The 17,431-nt window shown below is 43.0% G+C and overlaps 1 protein-coding gene across 1 annotated transcript in view; it reads right to left on the bottom strand.

The window, feature by feature from the left end:
• The window catches only part of Rad51b (RAD51 paralog B), a 754,045-nt gene that overhangs the window by 244,675 nt on the left and 491,939 nt on the right, over nucleotides 1-17,431 (bottom strand). Inside the window, exon 10 of the mRNA XM_036205342.1 lies at nucleotides 8,728-8,831. Coding sequence (XP_036061235.1) covers nucleotides 8,728-8,831 — 104 coding nt within the window. The remainder of the gene's footprint in view (nucleotides 1-8,727; nucleotides 8,832-17,431) is intronic.

The following is a 17,431-nucleotide window of genomic DNA, read 5'->3' as shown; positions in this document are numbered from 1 at the left end:
CAAGTAATATGCAAGACTCAAAAATGGTATAACCACAAAGAAAATACCAGAAAAAGGATTGCACACCTTTAACCTATGAAGGCTGGTAACAGAAGCTTGGGGCTTAAGGGTGTCCTTCCAAGAGCACAAATGACTCTTTTTTTTGTTGTTTTGTTTTGTTTTTTGAGACAGGGTTTCTCCTTGTAGTTTTGGTGTCTGTCCTGAATCTCGATCTGTGGTTTCAAACTCACAGAGATCCTCCTGCCTCTGCCTCCTGAGTGCTGGGATTAAAGGCGTGTGCCACCACCACCCGACTCACAGATGACTCTTGCAGGACATTGTTTATAAGCACAGATCCTCTATTGGGAATTTAATGCTCAGTGTGAAGTTCAACTAGGAAAGGACACCAGGTCCCCAAACTGAGCCCAAGATTCAAAGATTGACCTTTATAATTCATTGCAACACAGAGTGAGATGGTGCTCATAAGAATATTTTTCTGCAGAATTCTGTAGATTTTTTTTTTTTTGCACTACTGAAAGTCATAGAAGATATCAATAATATATCACCTATTAGCCTAAGAATTTGGCTGGGTTTGGGAACTTCTTTTTATTTATTTGTTTTTTAAACTCAGAGTCTATCTTAAAGACTCATCAGAGAAAATGAAAACAGCTATGTCAGAAATCAGAAGTGAATTCAAATTCCATGTCCATTTCTTTTTCTTGCCAGCTTCATAACTATGAATCAACCACTTAGTCCCAGATACTTACCCAACTGTGAGACAAAAAGAGGTTAGAAGAGAATGTAGACCGAAAAGTCACTACTGTGAGAGTCGCCAGCAGCTTGCTAAAGACTTCAGATCCCATCACTGCTATGCCTTAACTGAATCCGTCAGTGGGGAGAGGGCCCAGGACCTCATGGACCACAGGCACCTGAGCTTATCCAGTGATGACTATAATTAGAGTGACTGGATAAACCAGGAGGTATTTCAGATGAGACACTGTCACTGGTTCAAATGTCTTCAGTTCACAGTTCACGCAGATACGGAGCCCATCTTTCCCTTTGCTTTTGCCAATCAAACAGCTGCTCCATGGTTCCTTCGGCCATAACTAAAGAATCGAGGCTAAAATGCAGCATCCTGTCCGACCTTCATTCTCAAAGGAGCCAAATATATTTCAGCGTCCTTGACTCCCAGGTCACTGCCTTGTTTAAGAGCTCCCATAGTTGTTTCCTATGTTGCTTCCCAATTGGAAGCATTTTTTTTTTTTTTTTTTTAAAGCTAGACAAACAGGGTCTTCAGTTTGGTTCCAACGCCCTGTGTCTCTTTCACTTCCTGTAAATGCTCAGATTTCTCTAAAAAAAAAAAAAAAAAAATGTTACCCAGCTATTTGGCCTGGTTTCCTTTGCAAGTTAGAGCTGGGAGGGTCACTGCACCAGGGGATTTGGAACTAGACAATAGTATGTAAAAATAAAACTTCTCAGAGCTGGAGGAGAATGATAGAGAGAGAGGCTTATTACAGGGGATTCACCTTCCTGAGCTCTGTGGATAGGTCCCTGATGCTTGAGGACCAGGATCCTCAAAGAGAGAAAGAAGGACATGTGAGCCCACCACAAAAATAAAGGCATATGGTTTAAATACATTAATAAATCTATAAATATATTTTTTATTCACATATATCTCTTCTGTACTTTTTTGAAATGGTGGTAACAACCAGTTTTACAAGTCTACTTGACAAAAAAAAATACTTTAGTTTTATATAAACTCTCAATCTCTAAGGTGTTCAAAATCTCCTAGGAAAGATCCACTCTGAGTGAAGGTCCCAGGTCCACAACCTGACTCAGCTGAAGAATAGAATAAGGGATCTTCAGCCAAAGCGCCAGGGACCGACTGCACCTGTGTTTTTAAACGAGAGAGCCCCTTTTACTGGGGTCCGTTAAGAAATAGCAGTGGCAACTGTACTGACATTTTTCTTTTCCTTTTTAAAATGTTTACTATTGTATATTATTGTTTGTGTGAATGGGTGTTTTGCCTGAATGCATGTCTGTGCACCACATTCACGCAGTGCCTGTGAGGCCAGGAGAGGGTGTGGGAACCCTGGAACTGGAGTTATAGATGGTGGTGAGCTGGGAACCAAACTTGGGTCCTTTGGAAGAGCAGCCAGTGCTTTTAACAGCTGAGCCATCTCTCCAGTCTCTAGACACTGACTTTTTTCAAAGGAGGCATAGGAAGTTTGTGTGTGTGCATGTGCATATGTGCGTGTCCTTTAGGTGGTAAGAAGGACATGGCTATAGGAGCTGTAGTTTGATAACTGCTGTCCTCTTCTCCATTAAGCCTGTGCCTATACTCTGCAGCACAACTCAACCTAACTATTTGTGGTCACAACATCCTTTCAAGTAGAATTCCTTCAGAGTTTTCTTTACCTACCTACCTGGGTGGCCTGAAAAGACAAAAAAAAAAAAAAAAAAAAAAAAAAGAATCCTTTAAAAGTCACCATTCTCCTAGTCTGTTCAAAACCTGTTAGAGCATTTCTGATTGGAGAGTTTGGGCAGGGGTTCAGATTTCACACTTGAAGAGTCTAAAAAGGGAGGGAGCATTTATACTCAAGGCAATGTACTTGGCTGGAATTCCATGTTCCTTTGGCTATTTCTACAGCTATTTATGCTTAAAAGAATTTCCTCCCACCCAGTAGCATGGCCAAATTCTCTTTTGCACATGTGAGCTGTGAGTGCTCTCTCTGTCTCTTTGTCTCTCTCTCTGTCTCTGTCTCTCTCTCTCCTCTCTCTCCCTCTCCCTCCCTCCCTCCCTCCCTCCCTGCCTAAAAACAGCAGGTGAGCAGATGTGCTGGAGTGAAAAGCAAAATAGTATGATCACCTGGAAGCTGTCTACGGGAAGGATTTGCATTTGAGTTAGGGCAATGAAGTCTGATCTCTCTGGAGCAGAAACCTTCCGAGAACTCTGGACGCAAAGAGGTACACAACTGTGGCTTATAGCATCTAAAACATCATGTTAATCATTGGGTGAATATGGGCTTAAAGTCTCATATTAGGCCCCAAATCTACTTTAAGGACTTCAGTTTACCTTCAAGTGCTCAAGCCACCTGGCCCTGAAGGATCCCTCCCTCATGTGACATGGATGACCGTTGTCATGTTCAGGGCTCTGGCTTGGTTATAAAAAGGAATTCCTGCGAGGATTCTAGGAACAGACTCACTAGCTCCCATTCTTCTATAGTTCCCATCAGGTTGCTTCTGAAGTGCCATCACGTTCAGTAGCCCTATAAAACAGCCATACACATGTTTGCTTGCCATCATGTTCAGTGGTTCTATAACAACACAGCCATACAGATGTTTGCTTGCCATCACGTTCAGTAGCCCTATAACACAGCTATACAGATGTTGTTTGCTTGCACTTGTCAGGGTCTGATGTGAGACTTTGTAGCTGACTACTAATGCTTTAAGGAACTACTCAGCTGCAACCTTCAATATGGGGAAGAGTGACTCCAGACCGGGTTCATATATTCATCAAAGAATGTTTCCTTGATCTTCATTTGTTTTATGACAATGGCTCACAGTCAGCCCAAGCTGGCCTGGACCTTGCATCCTGTTGTCTCAGCATCCTAAGAAGGATTTGTTTGTCTCTTCCTTTTTCACCTTCTTTCAGAACCTGTGGGCCGGACAGTGTCCTTAGCTCTGAAGCTGAATCTTTAATGGGCTCCTAATTAGGGCTTGTGAGTACAACAAGAGACTCAAATGCTTGGTACAACTGTGATCCAGAGGGAAGCGAAGTCGATGAAGGCTCGTGTCTGCACAGTGACGATGTCTGAGTCTTTGAAAAGTACAAAATGGATTCTGAGAGAATTCCATCAACTGAAAGGAAACACTGGATACTCCAGTCCAAGATCCCAAATAATCTATGGCATTGAGGAAAGCCACAGACCCAAATCAGGATTAGGGCCTTGAGTAATAGTATCGGTCCTGTCAACAACATATTGGCTCATCCCTCGAGTGCTCAATAACTTTAGGGCGCCTCCTGAGTAGAAGATGAAAATATTATTATAAAGTCTATTCAAATAAACTGCCTATATGAAAAGGTCACCTCTTCTAATCTGTTGAAATAAGAGAGTCATAATATTTATTTCATCAAGAGAGTGTGAGGTTTAGCTGGGATTAATTTATTTCATTACTCCTTCTAGGGCACTTCAAAATTTATATAATGCCATATGTGGTTCATAGGAACAGACTTTATGAAGATTTGATGAAAAATACTCTGAATGTTTCATCAGGTTTTGCATCATTTTCAAGCATAGCCACCCACACTAGGACGTTCTGAGTCATCACAAGGAACCTGGTACTTCAAGAACTTCCCAAATGTTGGTCTTGACCAATTCACTGTATCCACTGCTGCCTCTTTAATCATCCTAGAACTTTCATTAGTGTAGGGTCTTCTATCTCCTCTACATTTCCTAATTATTGATATGCATGTAGAACATACCATCCCCATGGTTGTCTTTCCAAGTAAACCAAGCAATGAGGGGGTATTGGCTACCTTTCTTAATTCTTTGATTCTAGCATCTTCCACAGGAATGAGCAGACATGGGGGTGATTCAGTAAAGATTTGTCATACAAATGCTGGGAGGAACCCTCTGCTCAGTTACAAAGCAGAATCCAGGCTGTGCCAGGAGGTATGAGTGGCTTCCTGTTTTTCTTCTGTGCTGGGCTCCATCCTCACATCTCCCCTTCCTGCCTATCCTAGGTTATCTGGTATTTAAAACATGGCTCTCAACCTTGGCGGTACATCAGAACCACCTGGGTGAGCTTTACACATGAAACCAATTCTTAGGCCTATGTGTGCTCTCCTGCTGTCCCTTCCCAGGCAGAGATTTTGCTTTAGCTCATCAACCTGGAGCTCTGGCTTTGGAATCTTACAAAAGCTGTCATGCTGAAGCTGCAGTGCAGTCAGGCTTGAGAACTACTGGTTGGAACCACTCAGGTCCCACTCTCTCCTGGTGTCTTCTCAAGATGCCCTTGATGATTTCACCTTTCTTTGGATTCACAGTGGTTGCAGTTTCAGCCATTCGCACAGGAGTAAGTCAGACACTGCCTTGTGATGGCACTTCAGCATCCTAACTCTCGACTCCCTCTTGATTGACACTGCCTTGTGATGGCGCTTCAGCATCCCTAACTCTGGACTCCCTCTTGATTGACACTGCCTTGTGATGGCGCTTCAGCATCCCTAACTCTGGACTCCCTCTTGATTATTCATGAGTACATACACATACCCGTATAAAATCTTCCATCCCTGCCTGGAAGACACTCAAGATCAGAACTGTGCCTTCTTCTTCTTCTTCCTGGCATCTCTATGCCATGCACACAGTGAGCTCACATGCATTTTCAGATGATTTAAAATGCCAAAGACAACAGTAGACCTAGCAGAGGCCGCTTTAATTCTCCTCTAAAGACATGTTTTTGGTTAGAAGAAAAATACTGTAAAATGGGTAGAGGTGGATTGGAGCAGTGCAGGGAAGGAGTAATTAAAAGCCCAGTGAAAAAGAGCCCCGAATTAGTCCAAAGGAAAACGTGTCCCAGCATCTTAAGAAGGTTCTTATAAAACACTGAACAGAATGCACAAGAGATTGAACTTGGCTTGTACCCTGATAAGGAGATTTCTTTCTTAGTTATATAATTTTATAACGTTTCCAGGGTGTAAAGAAAATATTCAGCCAAGGGGGACTCCTTCCCTGGGACAATACAATTTAACTCTTGGGCTGTTCAGCTTGACCTGACCCACTGTGATCCCAGACTAAGCCTTATATTCAAGAGCCCTGGTGCAGGATAAAACATAATCCTCATTCTATTAGCTTGATTCCTTGGTAGAGTGGTCTCTGTTTGCAGACTGAAAACAAAACCAAAAGCAAGAAATAAAAAACTCTGTTATCTTCAAGTTGGTATCTCAGAGGTTTGGGTATCCTAGAACGGCCCTGCACACCCTCCTGCTCAGAGGTCCCATAAGAAGGTATTTCTGGACTGTTTTTAAAGGATTGTTTTGTTGCCCATATCACCAAAAGGCCTTATGGCTTCAACACTTTGTCATGAACTAAGACCACAGGAAAGACTGAGACAATCACTAAGCCCACTATCTGCTAAGGCAAGATAAGGTCATCAGATTGAGACATTGTTTCCCATACAGAACATTATCCTAGGTACTAGGTCACAAATTGAACACTTTATTTCTACAGAGAAATTAAACACATGTTCTCTTGGTGGTCGAGTCATATTTTCATTAATAGTTCATTTTTGTTTGAAAACCAGACTTGAAGGCATTCAAGCCTGCTGCTGAGTAACCAGGGCAACACGTTTTCCTTTGGAGATCACACCAGTGACCCATCTAATAGGATATGAGTTCATAGACTGTCACCGATCTATCCATACTTTGTTCCTGGTGTTTCTTGTGATCAGTGGCCTGTATTTGACCCTATCAGCCAAGAGCTACCCAAATCAAAGATACAAAAAACCAGCATTTGTTCTATCAAGTATTTCCTGTTGGCTCTGACAAAATGGAGAAGGATGAACATGTTATCATAAGGAAACCAAAATTATAGTTTTAACTTTATTTAAAATTTACTTTATTTATTTACAAATTCTATCTAGAATTAGAAGAACTAGAATATGGAAGCCTGGGTTCCACAGTACTATATGTTCCACAGAATCAATATGCTCTAAGAAGAAAGGCATCTCAAATGACAGGCAGAGACACCGTGGGTTTTCAACAAGTATGGTCTAGGGTCCATGAAGCGAAAGAATCAACACTGATGTTGGGAACACAAAGGCCCTTGTACTCACAGACAAGCACCAGGGAAACCAGGAATGTTAAACACACAGGCTTGTCTCTTCAGTGGAAGGGATGTATGTATACGTGTTCTCTACCCAGAAGGCTGCGAGTGGATGTGGTTAATAACCTGGTGACCTGTGCTATCTGTAGGGCTAAGCCTCCCCCAAACCACCCAGAATGTTTACTCCAGACCCTTCCTCCTAGGCCTTTATCTTTCACTTTGTTTCTCAGTCAATAGAACCCATCCTTAGGAAAGATACCACATGTACTTTATAGCCTGGTGACCTCTATGCTATCTGTATGACCACACCAGGTCCTAGGCCCTTAAGCTATAGAACCCATTTTTATGGAAGAGGTTACATGTATTTTGCAAAAGAGTTTCAATGCAGTCATGACTTAAGCTTTATTGTGCACAGGGGATTGAGATAACTGTGACCAAGAAACTTTTTTCTAAAGTTGCACTGTACTTAGTATGTCTAAAATAAACTGCCCAGTGTCAGACCCTAGAAGTTTGAACTAACGTCAGCTAACTAAATCATGTTGAACTGGATATTCTTCTTGCCTCAGGTGGATCATTACTCTGCTGGCCCTGGTGGTCGCAGAGACCCCCTCCCCCTCATACACTAATTCACAAAGAGCTGCTCTTATCGGTGCTCTATCTGATAACTACTAACAATATTTATTTATCAACATTTACCACTTACGAGATACATCAAAGATCATTAGGTTCTCCAGAAATCTTCTGGATGTATTCCATCAAGAAAAATATTGGATGTAGCACCCAGGGCACTGGAATCACCAGTGAAAAGGTGTCTCTGAGGTAACAGATGTGCCGGGGCCTGAAAATACAAGAATGCTTCCTTGCATGGAAATCATCTGTTTTATCTTCTCAGAACAGGGCTGACCCAGTGACCAGGCTGGAATGTTATTTACACAGGCCCAAGAAAACCAAGAAGAATCCTTTGGTCTGTAACCAAGGACATCCATAAAGTTGTCTGCAAAAGGCAAATGCTCATATCTATATCAGATGATTCCTGTATCCTTGCTAAAAAAGAGTCAATTTATTGCCTGCTGGTAAAAGCAACACTATCCTGCCCCATCTCCTCTGGAAAGGGCCCCCAGTATCACCCCCCCCTTCTTTATTAACCTGGATTCATCATGTATTTAGCATCAAATCTGGCTTTGAATCCTGCCCCCATTCAAAACATCAGGGTATCCACCAAGTCTTTTTCCTTTGCCCTCTTTTGTGAGAGATACCAATTAAGTCTGGTCAAAAGGTGGGATAAAGTTGAGGTAGGGCATCAAGAGATAGAAACTTCCTGGTTTTTGAGGAGATCAGATAGAGTTCTTTTCTCTGGAGTTGGGAGAGAGGATTATGAAGACAGTGGACAATATGAAGGGAGGGATTCTCCCCCGAGGAAGTCATTGAACTTTCAGAGGACTGTGACATCATTTAGTACTTTAAACCACTAGCATATATGGTAACACAAAAAGTATTCAGAATCTGGGCTTATGCACTTAAAACACATACATGCTAAGAAAAAGCATGGCCGTTACTTAATCTGCTCACAAACTAGCTAGTCTATAACAATATTTAATGAAATAATCATTTAGAGATGGAGGAGTTAAAATTTCCCCAAGTGTGGTCCCTGGTCATTCACACATGTTAAGGAGATGCTAACTCTGAAGGATCCACTCTTACACTGTTTCCCTGTGTGTGGCTAGCTCCCCTCCTCTCTTCCCCCACCCTCCCCTATCTTATTTTAGCTGCTGTTAGGACAAGCAAAGTTTCTTTATGATCCCCTTGTCAGTCAGTACTGGCCCAGAACAGAGATGGTGGCAAACACTTTCAGATACTCTCACTTCTAGTTCATCTTTTTCTCTGACCTTCACACTTGGAGAACTCAGTGGGAGCACTCACTCACCTGCCTTCTCTCTGAATCAAGGTACTGGAGAATCAGCCGGGTGTTCACACAGTGACTCCATGTGTTTCCTAGTGCGGCTACCACACAGCTGGATCCAGAAGTGCCTGAAAGGAGACAGGGCAAAAAGTAGTTTTCAGAGGCCCTTCCTTACATGGCATTTGAGCTAAGCTCCGTCATTATTCAGACTCAGCGAGTACTCAAGGCTCAGCCATCACCACAAAAGTAGATGAATTAGAGGAGGATGGCGTAAAGAAACTGGAGACCAAATAAGAACCAGCATGAGGTCCTTCAGCCTTCGTGAAAGTGACCACCAATGGGCAAACAAAGGCATGAGGAGGCAACCCAGCTACTGATGATAAAGAACCACCCCTCTACCCATCCCGGGCAGAAGGGCACAGCGCTACTCTACTGTTCATGAGCGGTCTTCGTTTAGTTGAATGAGTAGATCTTCATTTAGATTGGGAAGCATCTTAACTCAATTTTCCTTATCAATCCTGTGGTGTATACATACAGCATTCCTTCACCTCCCTCCCCCATGTACACCCACACCCAGAAGGGGAGTCTGGAAGAGCTCAGCCTTTTGCACCCACTCTGTTTTAGCTTGTTCTATTTCAAGAGCAACATTCCTTTACCTCCTAAAACTTTCCTGTAAGGAGGAGCTGACCTGGACTCCATCTGAATTCTAAGCTTACTCCAAATTGCATGTGGGCAGCTATTGTATATCTCGAAAGCTTCACTGATCCCTTTTGACATGACCAGGAGAAGCCATTCCTGCTTCCCAACCCCCTTCTTTCTCTTGAGAGGCAAGCTGCCAAGTCCTGCTTCGGGGAATCCAGATCCCTCTAATCACATCTGGCATATCCTGAGGTTTTCCTCCCAAATCTTGTGCCCTCTCTGACTGCAGGCCATGTCGGGGATACTGGCCTGAGGGGGCCCTGTTGAACACTTTGAGATACCAATGAGGAGACTGAGAAAATAGATGTTGAATAAATTAGCTGAAACAAAATGAGGCATGGAGCTTCTCCTCACATTATCTCATCTGCACCCCTCATGATCAAGTAGTAACTGGTCCTCTTTCCCAGGACGGACAAACTTTAATGTAGTACCAGCTCCACAAAGCCTTAAGTTCTTGGGTCCAAATACCACCACCGAGAAATGATGTTCAGTGGGTCTTAGCTGGAAATGCTTTTGTTGGCTAATGGCTAGGGGTAAGGGTGGGGGCTACTGGCATCTAGAAGATAGAGGCCAGTGTCGTTGCTGAACATCCTGTAATGAACAGAAGAGAACTATGGCAAAGGTCTACCCACCTCACAGTACAGCAGTTCTGGAACCACAAAGTTAGATAATGAAAGAATTAAATGGAAATCAATAACAGGCCTCAATAAGGAGACTTAAAGAATTTAGCACAGACTAGAAAAGAGTAAAATTTAGAGTGACCCTGGTTCATTGTGTACACAATTCAACACGTGAAGGTGAAAATAAATAATGTGACCTGTGGGAATCAGATCACCTCGCCTCCTCTCCCGATTTAATCCTTAGTAGTCCTCCATGCCTAAGGATAAGATGTTAATGCCCGAACAATGTCTTCTGGGAGCTTTATCTTCTGCTCCTGCCCCGCCCCACCGACTTCATCTCTCTGAGTTCCCTCACTGAATGGCTTTGCTGTGACCTTTTGACTTCTCTGTCCTCATCATCCTTGACCTCTTGTCAGCAGTTGACAGAGAGTCTCCTGGCCTTCTCTGTTGACCTTTACCATGGGGAGCGCTTCTTTACCCTCTCTGCCTTTTATCTCCCTCTTCTTACTTTGGGTGAACCCCAGGGAATTGGGCATAGTTGGTTTTTTTTTCTCTATCAAATACCAAATGCTGAAGAGCCACTGAGTGGCTATGAAATTAATGTTCATTAGTAAGAGGACAGGTCTTTATCACATCAGAGATGAACTCAATTCCAATTTTCTTGAGATACACGACCTCCTAATCTCTGTTGTACTGTCCATTTCCCCTCTAGTGGTGTATGCTCTTTGTTCATGGTACTGAGTTACATAAGGACGTTTTCCTACAAGCACGCAATGTACTGTCAGCACATTCTCTTGTATGTCTCTACCTTTTGCCTTTGTTCCTTCTCCTTCATTGGGTGACCTTTGTTTGACTCTTTCCTTTCTGTATGTATGTCTTACGGGCATACATGATTTTATGGATCTATATAACATCTAGGAACCATGAGTAAGAGAAATTATGCATTATTTGCCTTTGGGGGACTCAATTTACTTAATATAAATATCTTCAATTGCATCCATTTTACTGATATAGCTATTTTTCTTCATGGCTGAAAAAGATTCCATATGTCTCTATACACCATGTTTTCTTTGCCCATTCTTCTGTTAATGGACCTAGGTTGGCTCCATAATTTAGCCATTATTTTTATGTGTGTGAGCGTTTTGTCTGCATGTATGTATGTGCACCATGTGTGTGCACGGTGCCCTCTGAAGCCAGAAAAGGGCATCGGGTCCCCTGTAACTGGAGTTATGGACAGTTGTGAGTCACCATGTAGGTGCTGGGAACTAAATCCAGGTCCTCTGTAAGAGCAGCAAATATTCTTAAACGCTGAGATGTCATCTTTCCAGCTACTCTTCTGATTTTTAAACGGAGAAGCCAAAAATAAGTATTTGGGGTTAATTTTCCTGATTTAAAAATGCTTGCTTGGGCTGAGGATATTGCTCAGTGGTAGAGCACTTGATTAGCAAGGACAAAGTCCTGGGTTCAATTCCACAGCACCACACATAAAAATTGGCTTAGTATTTGCATTTTAGGTTTTTAAAGACTTGAGAACCAGATGGGTTCTCAAGTCCATCAGGTTTTGCTATCTGCCCATGTGGTATGGCCACATGTCTACCCTGTGTCCAAAGCTGCCTCTCAAATGCCAACTTATCTTACCATCACAGAAATAATTAGTGTCTTCCTCCTCTAAAGTTCCATAATACTTTTTCAAATTCTCTCATTTACCTCCACTTATATTGTGGTATGTTATTTGTGTGATTTTGATTAATATGCATTATGAAAGAGCCAGAGGCATGTCTGGTTTATGCCAGCAGGCCTGAATCACTTAACACAAGGATGCTTACACCGATTAAATGACTAATAAGTTATTTCCACTGAATGCTGAGCCATGTTATAGACTTGTTTTAACAGCATATTTACATTCTTAATTCTACCTTAAGCTAAAATTAATAGGTTTGCATTTTTTCAAGCAAACTGTAGAAGCTAGCTGTTTATATGTCTGCTAAGTGAGAGGATTAAGTGAGGCCAAGGTTTACAGTTTGCCAAGAAAAGGCTACATGTGAATAATTAGGAGTTACTAATTGGTTAAGAACTTAAAACTTTTTTTTTTTGGGTGGCAAGAAAACTGGAGGAGTACCCCAGTACTAAATGAAGGCATGGAATGTTTTTAGAGATCAGAGCCACATACAGGGCAGGAGCAACTATTTAAAAAAATTCCATAAAAGGAAATAAATAAGCAAATGATTAAAAAACAAAAATAGAACAAACCAAGAAAAACTCTATACCACCAGGCCAACCAGAATGGGACAGATTGGTAGCAGATACTTGGCTGTTCTCTGGATAGGTAAACCTCATCAAGGGTCACAAGGGCAAACAATAGAGAATAACTTCCAGAGAAAACTCTGAAAAAGTAACCTTCAGGATGCATGTTTCAGAAGCACTTACAAGTATCAGGCCAGAGTAAGAGTAACCTTAGCACGGCCTTGGAAATTAATAATGATGAAGACAAGGCCTTTAGAGGCACTCTCTGCTTGGCACTACAGAGCCTCTCAAATAGAGAGGGCTTACATGGTTTGAATTTAGTACACCGTTCTTATCCTCACAATAGCCTATGAGATAGGCAGTGCTAGCAACTCTATTGACAGACTTAAGCTAGGAGAGACCGAGTCACTTCTTCAAAGTTACACGACTGGTTCATGGTAACGCTGGGGTTCAAAGCTAGGCTGTTAACCCCTACTTTGATTAGCCTTCTCTGCACTCATCATGTCTCAAAAATCAACTATCTAGTTATTGACCTGTCCGAAGGGACCCGAGAAAGGTCCTGGATTGCCCAAAGGCCCATCTCAGGAAGGGCACTGACAAGCCATCTTGTCTGAGCTTGGCGTGTCACTCAGGTCCACATTCTGCTTCCTTTGTTCTGATGTTCAGTGATATCCCATGGCCAGAGGGTTCCACAGACAGCACATGCCCCGGCTTGGCAAGTTATTTAGCCTTGTTCAACTGGACTAGCAGCTGGAGTCACACAAGTCAGGTGGCCTAGAACTGCCCCTCCCTGGTTAGAGGGTTAAAACTAACCACATCACAAGAGAAGAACCCTAGCTGATTGTGCTGGTCGAGTCACGAGACAGGTCGATGGGGAAGCTAGTCAGTTACTATACATTCATGGCCTTATTTTCTTCCTGTCTTTTGAGCTCCTTGCCTTCCCATGAGGGGGCTGTCATAAGTGACCATTAATGCTGTTTATGGGAAATTTAACATAGGAAGAGTCTGCTTACTGGCTCTTTGTAAAAGGTGATTTCCTGCCCAGTGACCTAATTGGTCAGGAAACTGATAAGGGAGTCTTCTCTGTGGTCATTTGAGGCAGAAGTTCTAAAAACTGGGGACGCCCCCTTCCTCCCATTTTTGAACAACTGTGATATTTAGACCTGCCGAGGCTGTATGATTTCATTGTCTGAAATTTGGTGGATTCCAATACACATTTTAAAAAATCGAATAAATGAACTGAGATTTAAAAATGTCTTCATTATTTGGGACTTTCCATCATCACCGGCTGAGCCTGCAGAAGTGTTTGGGAAAGATCCCTTGAACAGCCTAGTTCATTCCCACAGAAGCAAGGCTCTCTAACAAGCCTGTGGGAATACTCATTCCCCACTCTCTCAGAGACTCGCTTAGGTGAGTCAAAGCAAACGGTTCTCCTTCTGTGATTGCTTATCCATCTGTAAAATTCAAATAATAGTTCTTGCCTCCAGGCCACCAAAGGTTCTTGGTGACCCTAGATGGAGATACTTGATATGGATAAATGGCATTGATGATCAAACACAGAAGATGAAAGTTGAGGAAGAAAAGAAGTTTAACCGCCGCTCTCTCTGGTTTTCCTTCTAATCATTATTCAAGATAGCAGAGCTTAGGAATGAGGTGGTAAGGCATAGGATGTAGACTCTGAAACTTCTCCCAGAACTGCTGCTATCTTTTGGATCCAGTTCCCAACCTCTGGTGGGAGCTGGATATGAAGATACATTTCTCACACGGTCTTCCTGCATTGTACACACAGGGTGTAGCCCTCATGACTTCAGGCTGGAGGAGGACAGCCAAGTTGCTATGGAGCCTGGTTTCTAGAAGGTGATGGGCAGCTGGTACCACACTGTGTCAGCGTTCAGACGGGGCATGTTGTGTGTATAAGGGGCGGGGGTAGTGATGAAAAAGTTTCTTTTCTGAAAACATTTGAGTTTATGACTTTTTGCTAAACATCTCTGAGAGGTCAGACAAAACTGCTAGTGAATGACAGAAACATGTTTGCCCTGTGGCAGAGGGCTCAACTTGAAAAGAATAGACTTTTGCATGTCTAAAAACAAACAACAACAACAATCCCCCAAAACAAACTAACAAAGCAGTGACTCTCAGAATAGGAACCAAAGGGAGGGGAAGTTCATGGTCTTAAAAGACTGAATATTTTGCCTACTTGGTCCTTCTTGTCCTGTTGGATAAAAAGCAATTTACTGAGACAAGAAGTAGGAAATTCAAAACACCACTTAGGAATGCTGCAGGACTGGAGTCAGTGTAGGGAAGGTAGTGGGTTACCAGGGGAACTCTCTCTGTCATGCTTGATGGGTCTGGCCCTGTGGTTCTATTTCTGGTTCAGCTGCAGGTTTTCAATGAGTCCACAAGGGAGAAGGAACATCTATAACAAAGAATGCAGGAGTGAGCTTCAGGACTAACCCCCCAGATCACTTTTCCAAACCTCAGTACCTTTACCCATGGTCAGAAGGGGTTGTTCAAAAGGACTTCAAAAGTTCCTGGGTTTATTTGAAACGACAACAACAAAACCCCAAAAAGCCCGAGTTAAGGTATTCTGACAACAAAAAAATTGGTGTCTTATTCAGGGCCTCATCTTTCCTAGGAAGTTTGTGCACATAGGCCTTGCATGCTGTCCTTGAATCATTGCCAGGTCCCACTCAGTGACCATTTACACACACCTGAAGACAGTGTAAATGCATGGTCCCTTTTCTAATAACAGATTTCTCCCCAGAACAGCAATTTTTTTTTCTTAGACTGTTCTACCTATTACAACCCATGAGGACTGACTTCTGACAAACATAACTTCAATTCAATGAAGCCGGAGTCTGAGTGGTCGGGTGGGACCAGAAAGGGACCACCAGCCATTTGGCTGCATTTCTCCTGTTTCTGACCAGGCCAGGGCTGCTGCTGAGTGGTGCATTTTCCCACCAGGTCTTCCATTTGACCTAGGGAAACAACTAGAGAATCTTGGTTACCCCAGTGCAAAGAGGAAACAGGGGACTTCTCAGACTGCTTCCCCCTCCATTTTCCAAGTAGTCTACACTGCCTCTGCTGGAGGGTCAGCAGTTCCCACCGTCTGATGCAGAAAGACAACTTCACCAGCCACAGTTGGAGAAGATGAATGGGACACTGACTGGGACAAAGACTCAAGGTGACCTACAAGTTCCATGAGGCCACAGGGCAAAAGTATCAAAGAAAGAGAGATTGGGAAGGCTTAGACATTTATCCTCCAACAAAATTAATTTCCTTGGGGGCTTGTAGTTCACTAACTGAACCTGTGGACCAGCTGTATTTAGTGTGCACTCTACTTCCTTAGGTCTCTAAAACTGACAATTGTCTGTAGGTCAAGTTCCAACGGAAGTGACATTTTTGACCTAGCTCTATAAACAGAGTACTGGAAAAAACCCATCAGCTGCACTGACTGGCCCAGGAACCACATGCTGTCCATCAAGTAACCGTAGAATCTGTGCTGCCATTTTAGACTGAGAAAAAAAAATATATCGTGTTATTTATAATCTTCTGAGTTTTGAGATTCTCAAAATACTTGGAAGCTATTAGTCTTTTGGATTTACAAATAAAGACTCTGGGGCATAAAACCATGTAACAACTGCCTCCCCCAATACCATCTGCTCACAGCCCAGCGCCCTGCTAGAGGACCAGGCTGCTCGGCTTAGGGAAAGGGGAAATTTTCATCTCCAGGGTCTCTTAGCTGGAGGAGAGAGGGATGACTGGAGCCCAGTGTTTGCTCCTATCACACACTCAGGCTGACTCAAGTCTCAATAATACTCATTACTGGGGAAACTAAGAAATGTGACGCAGAAGCCATAAAAGGTGGGGTAATCAGCACCTTTGGAATGCAAGATTTAGAGGTGGATTAATCCCCCATAGCAGCAGGTGGAGCAGAAGCGGGGGTGGGGAGTGGGGAGGGTAGAGTGGGGGGGTGAGTGAGCTAATCGCTAGGATAGAACCTGGTATGCATCGGCACAAATCACTCAAACAGCTCCACTGACTTTTGTATGGGGAAGAGACGCTTATAATTTCCCAGAGTCTTGGAACGGTCATGTAAGTTATTATCCAAGTATCCAAGTATTATCAGGATACTTTTGAAATTGAGATGGGGTCATTTTAGTCATAATGGGACAGCAGAGATAAGTTGGGACTGTTTTGAGTGAACTCAGGTGGTCATTTTATAGGGACACCATGTAGGAACTGCCTGGACTCAGCTGGAGGAGACTCACTCTTAGAAAAGGTCAGTCTGAAAACCATTCCCATTTGGCAACAAAACCACTCTTGACTGGGTAGGGCTTCTCTGCTGTGCTTACAATGACAGGCATCCATGTCCTTAAATACAGCTAGGAAAAAATAGCAGAAGAATAATCCCAGCATCTGAGTAGAAAGAAGCAATCTCCTTCCACTGGTTCAGCTGGTAACATCCCCAGGAGGCTCCCCAACTACCCCTGCCCCAAAACCACCTTTCCTTCAGGAGTACTGTTTTCTTCCTGTTACTTTCTATATGGGAAAGTCTTTTTTTTTTTTTTGGTAGATTTTTGAAACAGGGTTTCTCTGTGTAGCCCTGGCTGTCCTGGAACTTGCTCTGTAGGCCAGGCTGGCCTCAAACTCCCAGAGATCCGCCTGTCTCTGCCTCCCAAGTGCTGGGATTAAAGGCATGCGCCACCACTGCCAGGCATGTCCAGGCTTTTATGTGGGTGCTGGGGAGATCTGAACTCAGGTCCTGATGCTTGCATAGCAAGTGTTCTTATCTGCTGAACCATCTTCCCAGGCCCGAGAAGAACTTTTAATTAACAATGAATTCACTTATGGAATGAACACACACACACACACACACACACACACACACACACACACCATCCTTAAGTTAACACTAGAAAAAGAAAGCAAAAACTGAACTATTTAAAGAAACCTGAAGCACATTTTTAAAATTTTCATGTTCATTTAAAATAAGCCAGGATGTTTACACGAAATGTCCCTTGTCCCCAGATGTATTTCTATCCTCATGCTATAAATTTTTCAGATTGCACTTAACAACTGCCTTGGTCTGAGCTTTGCTTTTCTGGTCCCATCCCAGTATCTGAAGGGGCAGAAAGATACCAGAGTTACATTCTCAGTAAATC

This window comes from Onychomys torridus, chromosome 14, assembly GCF_903995425.1.
Source record: "Onychomys torridus chromosome 14, mOncTor1.1, whole genome shotgun sequence".
NCBI classification, from domain to species: Eukaryota; Metazoa; Chordata; class Mammalia; order Rodentia; family Cricetidae; genus Onychomys; species Onychomys torridus.
Note: the sequence above shows the minus strand (reverse complement) of the source record. Positions and strands in the feature narration are given on the sequence as shown.